The sequence below is a fragment of the Crocuta crocuta genome, unplaced genomic scaffold (assembly GCF_008692635.1).
Source record: "Crocuta crocuta isolate KB4526 unplaced genomic scaffold, BGI_CrCroc_1.0 scaffold77, whole genome shotgun sequence".
Classification (NCBI taxonomy): domain Eukaryota; kingdom Metazoa; phylum Chordata; class Mammalia; order Carnivora; family Hyaenidae; genus Crocuta; species Crocuta crocuta.
In genome coordinates this window covers 3,634,449-3,646,875 of record NW_027532172.1, presented here as the reverse complement: position 1 = coordinate 3,646,875, position 12,427 = coordinate 3,634,449, and the positions used below count along the sequence as shown (strand labels likewise).

The window sequence follows — 12,427 nt, the reverse complement described above, 5'->3', positions numbered from 1 at the left end:
TCAAAGCCCCCCCTCCCCTGCCCCACCCCGCAGCTCCTCCCTGGTGCTTAGAGCATCGCATCTATGCCTGGGGAGCCCCATAAACTGCAGGTCTGTGGTCCCTGCCCCTAAAGATCCGACTCAGGTCTGCGGTGAGACAAGGGCAGGATCTGCCTTTCTACCCGCGCCTCTAAGCGGAACGGGCACTGCGGGGCCGTGGAGCACACCTCGGACGGAGGTCAGGGCTGCTCATGTGCCCCCCGGGGGCCACCACCAGGTAGTGGGATGCTGGGGAATGCTGGTCAGCTGCCTGGGAGGGTGCTGGGGGGAGAAGAAAGACCTAATGTGGGGCATCTGATGATTATCGCAGCGTAAATGCTCCCACGGTGGCCGATTTCACACTGATGTCCCGAGGACGTTTCCCCACGTAAGGTCCCGGCAGGTGGGGGTGGCAGAGGTGTGCGCGCCCGGCCTGGGAGCTGAGTCACGCCAGCTCCGTGCGCAGGGCATGGCCGGGCAGGTGGACAGGTGGCAGGCGCTGCTGCTCACCGTACAGGGGGTGCTGTGTGCGCAAGCACGTGTGTGCGCGTGTGGGATGGAGACCTGGGTTTCAGGGCTTGTAGGGAATGGAACACGTGAAGTTTCCCAAGGCGGCTCCAGATGCGGGGTCCCGGCAGTGAGAGCACGTGGTCAGTGAGTCCGCGGAGCAGCCACGCCTGGTGCGCGCGCTGGGGTTTCCGGACTCCGGGCCGAGAGCCAGTGCATGCGGGGCCCCAGCTGCAGGCACCGTGCTTCCTGCGGCCACTTAGAGATGGGGCACAAGTCCAAAGAAGCAGAGGGGCTCCTGGAGGCACGGCTGGGGCTCAGGCCCCTCGCACGTCCGAGCCGGGGGTCTCTCCAGACCCCCAGCGTCGGGGCCTTGTCTTCTGATGGAAGCAGAACAGGAGCGACTGCTGCAGAGGGGAGTCCCAGGCCCGGGCTCGCCCCGACTCAGGGCTGTGACCCTCAGCCACGGCTTCCCCTGCGCCCCGGAGGCGGCCTGGCCAGCCACCTGCGGTCTGCAGTGTCCCCCGCTCCCCAGAGAAGCCCTTGTGGCTGTTAGCCCCGCCCCCAAATGTCTGGTGCCCTCCCTCTGCTGGGTGTCCCCCATGCTGCTCATGCTCTCCAGGAAGCCGCCTCCTCCCTCAGTTAAAAGGGACTCTAAAGCCATGTCTTACTGTGCACAGCACCATGGGCACAGACACGGCTCCCCCGCCCCCCACAGTGGGGAGGAAGAGCCCTCGGCCAGGACTCAGCATCCACCTGCCAGAGGAGAAGGCTCTACCCCGTCTGCACGTTAGCATCACCCAGGAGCTGTGAGTCATGCCGACGTCCGTCCTGCCGCAGATCCTGATCGAGTCGGTCTCACGTGTGGCCTGAACGTTAGTTGTAAAGCTCCGCAGGGGATCCAACTGGGCACGGGGACGAGAATGGCCGTCTTCTAGCCTTTTCCAAACAGGAAGGAGCATAGAAAATTAAACACTCACCAAGAGAAACATCCTAGGAATTTAATTTCAGTCCTTCAACAAGTACTGCTGGAGTGTCTGCCACGGGCCAGGGACAAAGGTGGTCATCACCTTGAGGGTGCCGCCCCATGAAAGTGCCCCTTCCACATGGGGCAGCAGAGCTTCCGCAGACGGTTCTTTGGGAGGCTTCACTGAAATGAGGAAGAACTAACTGCCCGAGAGAACCCAGGAAGGCTTCCGGTGGTGGTGGCATTTCATCTAGGCCTTGGATGAGGAGTCTGAGCGCATCAGGTAGATTTGGGGGCAAATTCATGGTAGAACATTTGGAAAATAGAGAAATATACAAAAAAAATACAAATCACCCCCAATTCCAATACCCCTTGACTGTTATTTTTTTCCCTTAAAAAAATTAAGAGCATATTTTGTATGTAATTTAGTGTTTTGCTGGTTTTACCTCACCTCTGACACTCCTTTCCAAAATCATTCGATACTCTTCAAAACCACGAACTTCAAACAGCTCCGTGGGATGCCGTGTACATACGTGACAGCTAACGTACCCATTCTCCAGTGCAGAACCTTATCTCACAGATAGGGGCTAGGTGTTCAATATGCTATATGAACACCTCGCAAACTATATGTCTAGGTGTCCAGCACATTCGCATCAGGTGTGTCTTGGACTAGGCTGGCTCCTAGCATGAAGGGGGAGGGGGCCAGGCAGGGACCCTCCTCCATGTCCTCTGCTGGTTACAACCGTGTCGAGCCAGCCCTTGACCCACCGAGGGTACGCCAGAGGCCTTCCTGGGAAGTAAGTACTTTCTGCCAACTCAAGATCTCAGCCAACTTGTCCTTGTGAATGGGCTGCCAGGGCTGCCCGACACGGTGAAATCCCTGCGTCGGGGGGTGGGCTTCCCTGGGGAGAGGGACAGGCATCCCTCCTGCTAGAAAAGGCTGCTCTGTCCCCGGGGTCCCCTTCTCAGGGTGCGTCTCTCCTCCCCCTGCCCGATTCTCCCTCGGATTCTGGGAGACATGATTAAACTTCGCACAGGTGGAGGCCGAGCTAAGGACGCCCAGGTGTGACGCGCTCGGCTGCAGATGGGGCTGAACGACCGCGGTGTTCCGTGGGGCGAATCCTCCAGGCTCGAACCCTGGGACCTGTGTCCCCGGACCTCCAGAGAGCCCGCTAGTTCTGCCCCCCTGGCACGTAGGACACGATAGCTCACAAAACTTTAATTTTTTTTCTTTTTTTTTTTTTTAACCTGGGACTCATGAACCCTTTCAGAAACACGGCCAGGGAAGCTTCTGGTAGAACTTGTTGCTGTTCCGGATGCTGTGCCGGCAGCCTTCTGTCCTACTAGGTTCTCCCCGGAGTTACAGGGAGAGCTTGGGCCTGCTGTCCGGGCCTCGTCGCCCGTCCTTCCCACTTCATCCTTTCTCCCTGAGCTACAAGGTATTTTCTAAAGGTGGTGGGGGTTTTTTGTTGTTGTTTGTGTGTTTGGGTTTTTGGGTTTTTTTTGTTTTTTTTTTGTTTTTGCTTATTGCCTCCCTTGGCTTTAAATTCACCTGCCATATTTTTTTCATCTTCATACATTTGTTTTCTTCCTAGAAACCAATGTTCCTCATCATCGCCTGCTGCTCTTCCATAAACACAGGGTCCTCCTGGCCCTTAGAGATCAGGTACTAGAATTCTACCAATTTCTTCTGTTTCTCACGGCAAATCGACTTCAGAGGAAGGCGGTTGCCCTGAGGCCTTAGAGCAGCCCTTGTGTTTTGATCTACGATGTGTTCTCATAGATCCAAAGACTTCCTTCTGAGGGCTCAGCCTTTCTGAGGGAGGCGCAGGTCACTGCCGACCTGCCCAACGTCCGTGTTATCTAATACAGCCACAAGATAAAGCGAGAGTTCACAGGAACCTTAGATGAAATTTTAGCAACATGATGAACTGTACCAGGCCTCTCTGTCACCTCTCTCTGGTAATGGCTTCGCACGTGGCCCACGCAAGTAGAACCACCATCAGAGAGCCACTTACCATCAAGCAGTCATTCAGCAAACACTGAGCACCTACTCTGTATCTGGCCCTCTGTTAGAGGCTGGAGATTCAACTGTGAGCCAGGCAGACCCCATCTCGGCGCTGGGGAGCTGTTTAGGGAAGTAGGGGTGAAGAGAGCAGTAGACGCTCAGTGAGCAGGGGCTGTGACGGGGGCACCCCACGTAGCTTCGGGTGACCTGGCAAGGTCCCTGGAGGAAGTGAGGCGCGTGGAAGTTCTGGTGAGGCCTGAAGGATTCCGTCGCGCCTCCGGCTAACACTCCCTGTGCCCTGCTCGCTGCCAGCTCCGTTCTGCACAGGGCAGGCAGCGGGAGCCTCTGTGCTGAGGGGAGACTGACACCAAGCAGCCAGCTAGCGCCGCAGTAGGGGTCTACATGGGTTACTGCTCAGAAGGAAGGCCCGGCGGGGCGAGAAGGTGGAGGACCATCGCGGCCTGGGGATGGTCGTCACTAGGGAGCACCGGGAAGGCCCCTCTGAGGAAGGCAGGTTTGGCAGAGAAACGGGAGAAGGGAGAAAGCACCCCGGGCTGAGGGAACAGCAAGGGCAAGCGTGCAGAGGCCGGCCCGACGGGAAGGGCCACGCGGCTGCGGGGGCGTGAGGGAGGCCCCCAGACCTGCGCTCAGAGTCGGGGGCGGGAGCGTGGGTGTTATTCCAGGTGTGAGGAGAAGCCAAAGAGGGTTTGCCCAAGTGGGAGGGCAGGGGACGGGGCGGCAGAGAGCGACACAGTCTGACAAGCTGTTGGGGGCAGCCGTAGAGTGGACTCGAGAAGACCAGCATCAAGAGGACCGTGGCCGCGGGGCGCCTGGGGGGCTCAGTCAGTTAAGCGTCCGACTTCGGCTCAGGTCATCATCTCTCGGTTCGTGAGTTCAAGCTCCGTGTCGGGCTCTGTGCTGACAGCTCGGAGCCTGGAGCCTGCTTGGGATTCTGTGTCTCCCTCTCTCTTCCTCCACTGCTCATGCTCCGTCTCTCTCTCTCTCTCTCTCTCTCAGAAATAAAGATTTTTANAGCCTGGAGCCTGCTTGGGATTCTGTGTCTCCCTCTCTCTTCCTCCACTGCTCATGCTCCGTCTCTCTCTCTCTCTCTCTCAGAAATAAAGATTTTTTAAAAAAATTTTTAAAAAAAGGACTGCAGCTGAGACATCGTGGCAGGTGCTGGGAGGCAGCAGTGAGTAAGAATTCTCTAGGCTCAGAGCTGTCTTTGTATCCTCGGAATGTGAGTGTCCTCAGTGACTGTGAACACCCCCTCACCCAGAGAAATGCAGACGTGCAGGGGCCAGGCCACCCACTGGCCCTGACCTACCTCTGCATGAGAGACCAGCCTAAAACTTGAGGACTGAGAAGGAAGGATGGAATTAGAAAGTCACCGCTCGGCAACCGACGCGAGAACGTTGTTCCGGGGAAGATTCCAGCTAAATCTGGAGGGCAGAGGCCTGACGGTCAAGGGACGGCAACCTTATCTCAATATCTCCTAGCAAAACACGTGATCGTTTCCAAAGGGCAAACAGGAACTTTCCGAAGAGGCACCCAGCAGACCCCCATCTTGACCGAGTGAGCAGAGTTAACCTGGCCGGGAAGGGGGTGAAGCGGCATCGCCTGCCTCTGGACAAAGACCCAGGTTGCTTTAGGGTTCCTGCCAAAACCCAAAGCGAGGGACATTCCACAGAGCGATTGGCGAGTCCTGTCCCACAGGTCAAGGTCATGAAAGACAAGGAGAGCCTGAGAGGCTTTTCCGGATTGAAGGTGACTGATGAGATGTGACCTTAGATGCCATGTGTGATGGTGAGACCGGAGGGAGGGCAGGGGTGGGGTGGGGGGTCGGATTCCAGAGAAGTCTGTAGGTTAAATGACAGTGCTGCTTCCGCGTCACTCTCCCGGTTCTGGCCCTTGCCCCGGGATCATGCAAGAGAATGTCCTTGTTTTTAGGAACTTCACGATGAAGTGTGGAGAGGGTAAAAAAACGGAGAGGGGGAAGGGGGCGTAGTGGCGAAAGGTGAATTCTTCCTCACCATTCTGCGGGTGCCTGGGCGTTTCTCTGCCGGCTTCATCGGGCCTGGCTCTCATGGCGGCATCCGCTGGCGGGTGGACTGGGCTGGAAAGCCCTCACACGTGGGCACTCGGGGCTGAGTTGGATGGGCCCTCAGTTCTCCACTGTGGCTTTTCATCCCCGGGTCCCCTGGACCACGTTCCAAATATGGCAGCCTCAGGGCGCTCACTCCAAGAGGTGGTGGTGCAGCTGTAAGGCGTCCTGAGACCCAGACTCTAGAACCACCATGGTGTCCTTTCCCCCACATCCTGTTGGACGAGCTGGTCCCAGGAGCAGCCCAGATTCGCGGGTGCGGGAGAGAGGAACCTGTTCACAGGAGCAGCTTCAGAGAACATGCCGCCATATTGGATCTCTCACAATGTGCCCCATCCAGACATGCGGGAGTGAAGGCCTGTGTCCGCCTCTCCCTGATGATAGGGTCTCCTCATGCTAAGGCGGTGTCAGAGGTTTTATTTTATCATTTTATCATTCTATTCTATTCTATTCTATTCTATTCTATTCTATTCTATTCTATTCTACTAGGCTTCACGCCTAGTACAGAGCCCAACACAGGGCTTGAACTCACAACTCTGAGACCAAGAGGCAGACGCTTAACCAACTGAGCCACCCAGTTGCCCCTCAGAGGTTTTACATCAAAGGAACATGGGGAGCAGTCCAGTGGGAAGAGAGTCGGTTAGTGAACTCGTTTTCAAACTGATCACAAAACTAATTTTTCTATTATTGTGATATATGTACCCGCAGAAAAATACACTTGTCGGTGGACAGCTCTATGAGTGTTGATGAATGCGTGGTTGTATTACCACCACCAAATAACACCCCTTATAGTCAGCCTTCCGGTCCCAATGTCCCACAGCCGCAGGTCTGTTTTCTGTCCCCACAGGTTCACCTTTTCTAGAATGGCATATAAATAGAGTTGTGCAGTAGGTAGCCTTTTGAATCGGGCATCTTTAACTCAGCATAATACTTCTCAGAGTCTCTGATCTTATTGCATGAAATTAGTAGTCTGTTCCTTTTCACTGGCTGAATAGTATTTCATTGTGTGGATGTACCAGAATTTATTTCCGCTCACCCAATGGACAACAATTGAGTTGCTTCTGGTTTTTGATGACTCTGAATGGAGCTACTATAAACATTCATGTACAGATTTTTATATGAATGTACGTTTTCATTTTTCTAGAGTAAACACACAGAAGTACACTTGCCAAGCTGTATGGTGAGTGAGAGTTTAGCTTTATAAGAAACTGCCAAACCTTTCTCGTTTTACATTCCATTAGCAATGCGCGGGTATGTCCCATGGTTCCTCGCCAGCACTTAATGTTATCAGCCTTTCTTTTTTTTTTTTTTCTTTCTTCAGCCTTTCTTACTTTAGCCATTCCAAGAGGTGTGCAGTGGCATCTCATTTGGTTGGAATTTGCTTATTTTCATAAACGCTGGTGCTGACCATCTTTTCATGGGCTAATTTCCATTTGCATATCTTCTTTTGTACCTTTTTTGAATGGGTTCCTTTTTTTTATCATTGATGAGGTTTGAGGGTCCTTTATAAATTCTAGATGCTAAGTCTTTCCCAGATACGTGTTTCACAAGAGTCTCTCCCAGTCTTTAGCTTGCCCTTTTCACTTTCTGAACCATACCTTTCACAGAACACAATTTTAAAATGAAATCTAAGTCATCAATACTTTTCTTTCATAGGTAGCACCTTTGATGTGGTATCCAAGAAATCTTTGCCTAGCCTGTGGTCAGAGAGCTGTTCTCCTGGGCTATCTTCTAGAAGTTTTGTAGTTTTGAGCTGTGCATATAGGTCTGTGACCCATTTTGAGATTTGGGAGAGGATGTATAAAATGGGGGATAGGGGTTGAGATTCATTTTTTTTTCTGTGAAAGGGGGTTCGGTTGTTCTCACATCACATATTAAGAAAATAGTCGCCAAGCAAATTTGCTGGGATCGTGTGTCGGGGTAGTTGGAGGCTGGGTAATGGAAATGACCGATGGGCAGGCCTCGCGAGCCCCCATGCCGCCACCTGGGCACCAGGCCTTGGAGTCCCAGCTTCCTGTGGGCCGTGGGCCATCGGCCCGGTGCTGCCATGGACCTTGCGGGCCTCACGGGGTTACTGTTTAACATCTCGGGTGAAAATGAGCCTTTCCGGGACCCGCTGAGGGTCTGAGTTGTTGCCCCAAGTAGGGGGGTGCGGACACAGCCTTTATTGTCGGCTCTGTGGGTGGGAGCCCCCACCCAGCAGCCGGCCTCTTGGATTCTTCGCTCCTGAGAAGCACCTGGTAAGACGTCCAAACACATCTCTGCAGGGCAGGGAGGGAGCAGGCCCGGCAGTCGTCAGAGCAGAGTCCAGAAGCGGAGGGTAGCACTTGCCACAGGCCCCGTGTGAGCAGGGAGGACGCAGCCGGGCACGTGAGGCCCGACGGTCCCTTGCGCACGGCCGTGCCTGTCTCCCCACAGCGGCAGGTGGACGGCTCTGCCCGCTCGCCTCGGCCCCGGCACAGCCACTCCACTCCTGGGATCTCCGTGCCGAGGAAAGAGCGCAACACGTGCACCAGCCTCAGTCCCACTGCCCTGTTTAGAAGGGCCGGGACCTGGCCACGGCCCAGTGTCTGAGCACCTATGAAGTGAGGGCTGTCCGGCTGCTCAAGGGTGACATGAGTGGCGTGTTGTGGTCGGGGGAGGAAGGCAGGCTCTGGGGCAGCACCTACGCACGACGGAGGCGGTTTTGTAAACATCAGATGTTCACGGAAGCATGTATGTTTGATTCTTTACCTGGACGCTTTTGGAACCTTCTGTAACCCGCCCTTAATCCCTGCAGCTGTAATGTCAGGGTTTTAGTTTAATCAGGAGTCCTGCCCTCTTCTCCTCTGGGACCTTTTCCTGGGTTCGCTGCCAAGGAGCGGGGAGCAGGGGGTGGGGGATGAGCAGGACTTCAGGGAAGGAGGGGCAGGGCTTCGGGCAGGCCCGTGCAGAGCCCACCCCGCACACTGCCCACCTCTGTCTGGGTGCCAGCAGTGGGGAGGGTTTCCGTAGCTCCGTCCACACCCCCGGCTCCCTACTATCCACACAGGCCCTTATCTGCAGGTGGCTCCTTGGAGCCAGTGGGCTTTAAATTTGTGTCATAGTACTCTTCATTAAAAGAAAACGTCAAGCGGAGGGCTGCCGTCTGACACATACCATGGAGGCGCTCTATAAAAGGAGATGGTGGCCCAGGCTCTGTCTGTTGAGGACCCCCGGTCTCCCCCGCCTCTGCATTGGTTCCTACAACAGAAGATGGAATCGGGTGTCTGGCAGAGGGGCTGGGACAGCTGAGCATTGAAGGAGACACTCAAGGGGCTTGGGACAGGGGCAATTTATCACTCAGGATGGAAGTATTTGAACTTTTTAATTGACAAGTCTGCATGTCATCCATGGATAAATGGATGAATGGACAGATGGATAAGTAGAAAGATAAAAAGGATATAAGGGTGGATGGATGGTTGGATAGGTAGATGGGTGGGTGGTTGGATGGACGGGTGGTTGGATGGATGGGTGAATAGAAGAAAATGGATACATGACATATGGGTGAGGGGGAAGTGGAAAAGGCAGAAGAGAGTGAAGGCAGAAGGATGGAGGAGGAATGGGAATGTGGGCGGAGGGGTGGATGGAAAGGCAGAATGAAGGAAGGGAAGGTGTGTGTGCGCACGGAGGTCGGGTGGGCTCCAGAGGAAACCTCATCAGTGATGGCCTGGTCTTGGCTCTGGACACCCACAGGCAGCTTCCTGGTGCCCTACGTCATCATGCTTATTGTGGAGGGCATGCCCCTCCTGTACCTGGAGCTGGCAGTGGGGCAGCGCATGCGGCAGGGCAGCATCGGCGCCTGGAGGACCATCAGCCCCTACCTCGGTGGTGTTGGTAAGTGGGCGCTCTGCAGTCCTCACCTACCTGGAGAGTCCTCCTCCTGGATCCTGGGCCGCAGCGGGTGTGGGTAGGAGCCCGTTGGCAGAGCAGCCAGAGCAAGGGGCGAGCGCAGGGCCCAAGAGTGAGCCCAGGAGGGGGTGCCACAGAAAGTCAGCTAAGGAAGGGGGGTGCACCCCCTCCGGGGAACTGACACCACATTGCTTCTTCTCTGTCAGCCTCAGCTTGCTCTTCTGTAAAAGGAAGTGGCCGCCCAACCAAGGAGCCATAACTCAGTGTCCCAGCAGCTTCCACTCGGAACTAACTGGTCCTTGCTAATGATCAATAATGGCTCCCTCTCGTGAGCACCTACTACGTGCTGGGTGCCCGCCTGTACGGTATATGCACACGGCACCTCTCAGCGGTGGTTAACCCACCCTGCACAACCCTCATGTTCCAGGGCGGCCTGTGGGCAGGAGGAACTTGGGCCAGCATTTGGCCCTGGTCTCTTCTGCTCAACGCTCCTGCCCCTGGACAGGCAGGGAAGCAGAGCGGTGTTTCAGGAGCAAGGAGGGTATACACTGGCATGGGATTTAGTCTTGGGGCACAAGAACGGTGTCCGTGGCCTCAAACATCATCTTGAAACCCAAACTGCCTCCTCATCTCGAAGGGCTGTTAATTTTTAACAAGGAGGTGTGTGGTTTTACAGTCTGCCCAAGTAATCAATCACAGAGGGCTTCTCTGAGGTGGCATTTGCTGCCTAATAGGAAAGATACCAGATGTTTGTGCCAAGCAGCAGCACTGGTGAATGTTTAACAGCCAGCTCGGGGGTGGGTGGGGGTAGGGGAGGCCTGTGTGCAGCATTCCCCGATGCCCGAGGTGTAAATACTTCTGCCACAACCAACTGCAGACTACCCACGAGATGTCCCAGAGGGTGGGGATGGGCAGAGGTGCCCACGGTGTGGGCTGGCCAGGTCGGGGCAGACCTGTCCCTCCACTGGAGACACTCTTCCTCATAGCCCTGTTCCTGGCCACCACAAGGCAGGGTTTGGCACAAGTGACTCACATCAGGTAAGCCACAGGGGGAGCACCTGTGACGTCTAGCATCAGAGTGGCACTTGGCAGTGGCGCCTAAGTTCTTTTTTTTTTAATGTTTTTTATCATTTATTTTTGAGAGAGAGACAGTGTGAGTAGGGGAGGGGCAGAAAGAGAGGGAGAACAGGATCTGAAGCAGCTCTGAGCTGTCAGCATGAGCCTGACGCGGGGCTCGAACTCACGAGCTGTGAGATCATGACCTGAGCCGAGGTTGGCGCTCAACCGACTGAGCCCCCCAGACGCCCGGTCTCACACTAAGTTCGAATCCAACTTCGCCACTTGACGGCTGGGGGAGCTTGGGCAGTGTCTGTGCCTCGATGTTCCCTCCCGTGAAGTGGAGGTGATAATGCCCCCCTGACAACATAGCTGGGAAGATGTAAAGCACAAAGGATGCTTAGCACAGCACCTGGCACTTAGGTCTCAAAAAAATGGCATCAGCCTCCCGTCCGCAAAGCCTGGGAGTGAGTTTGCAGGAACAGACTGTCCCTTCCAAGGTGCTCGCAGGTGCCTGGACGTGGCTGCCCTTCTCACACACCTGAGAAGGAGAGTCTGCTCTCCTGGGGCTGTCACAAGGTGTGTCCCGCGGGGGGGAGTGGGGGGCCCGCGTACAGGACGGGACCGGGCAGGCGGACCCGGGGGGTCCTCAGCGCCCCTCTCCCCCTCACAGGCCTTGCCAGCGTGGTGGTGTCTTTCTTCCTGTCCACGTACTACAACATCATCAACGCCTGGGCCTTCTGGTACCTTTTCCACTCCTTTCAGGTGAGCGAGAGCAGCCGGGCGGGGGGGGCGGGGCAGGGAGAGGCCACGCCCCCTGCGGGATGCAGACCCCCCTGCGGCAACTGGAGGGCTCCTGAGCCTGGCACCGCAGGACCCTGCTACTGTGTGTGTGCGTGCTTCCGGGGGGCAGGTTTCTGGCTTACGTCACGCACTCTCTGAAAGATGTGACCCCCTAAAATATTAAGCACCACCAGATGCTCCAGGGGAGAATGTGTGGAGAGAGCCCCCAACCCAGTAAGACAGCAGGAGGGCTCCCCCTCCCCCTCCCAGCTCTCGCAGCCTCCTGACTCCAGGCGGAGCCCCTGCGTTTCCCTGCAGACCAAAGGTCTTCTGGAACGACCATTGGCATCCCTGTAGCACAGTAGGGCCCACTCCCAGAGATAAACATTTTAAACATGTACTTCTGATTTACAGCCATAGCTGACGCTCATGGCAGAACATGGGAAGGGACTGCCCTCCGTAACAGCCTTCTCCATCTCAGGCAGAAGCTTCCCCCCCCACCGCCCCCTGGGCAGGTGCCACACCCTTTGCCACTAAACCCGACCTTTACAGGACAGACACTGTCCCCAAGATCCAAAAGCAAGACAGGGCTGGCCAGGGACTGTGGAATAGCCCCAACTTGTGGGGGCCACTCTCTGGAGCACTTGGGCACAGCCTTGAGTCTTGGGCGCCCCAAGGAATGCCTGGTGAATGACGTCAGTCATCAGAACGTGGCATCTACACTCAGAAGATGCTACCGTTCTAACAAAATCAGGATTATTTGACCATCTTCCCAAGGTGAAAATAAGGTGGTCTCAAGAAGTGAGACCCGTTTTCCTAACTCTCAAGTGTGAGGACCAGCAATTCCTGAAAATCACTCGACCATCCATTCTTTCTGTCCTTCCCAGGCCCCGCAGGCTTCTCCTTTAGTCTCCCCCACACCCCATCCCCCCCGGAGCTCTCCTCCGTGGTCACGTAGGAACTGTCACCACAGCCCTGTGATGTGGGTGCCCCGGAGGCGGAGGGGAGCTGAGTAGCTGTGAGACTGGATGCCAGCAGCCTGGCCCCAGGGGCTGAAGCCTGTCCACCCCCCATTAGGCTTCCCAGCCTCCTGTCTAGGACTGTCTAGGACCTT

At 55.7% G+C, this 12,427-nt stretch overlaps 1 protein-coding gene across 4 annotated transcripts in view; it reads left to right on the top strand.

The window, feature by feature from the left end:
• The window catches only part of SLC6A20 (solute carrier family 6 member 20), a 36,782-nt gene that overhangs the window by 3,886 nt on the left and 20,469 nt on the right, over positions 1–12,427 (top strand). For 3 of the 4 annotated variants that reach the window (XM_077777102.1, XM_077777105.1, XM_077777104.1), the window contains exons 2-3: positions 9,319–9,459; positions 11,204–11,295. In XM_077777102.1, the coding sequence (XP_077633228.1) occupies positions 9,319–9,459; positions 11,204–11,295 (233 nt within the window). The remainder of the gene's footprint in view (positions 1–9,318; positions 9,460–11,203; positions 11,296–12,427) is intronic. The other variant, XM_077777106.1, reaches the window with a different exon arrangement.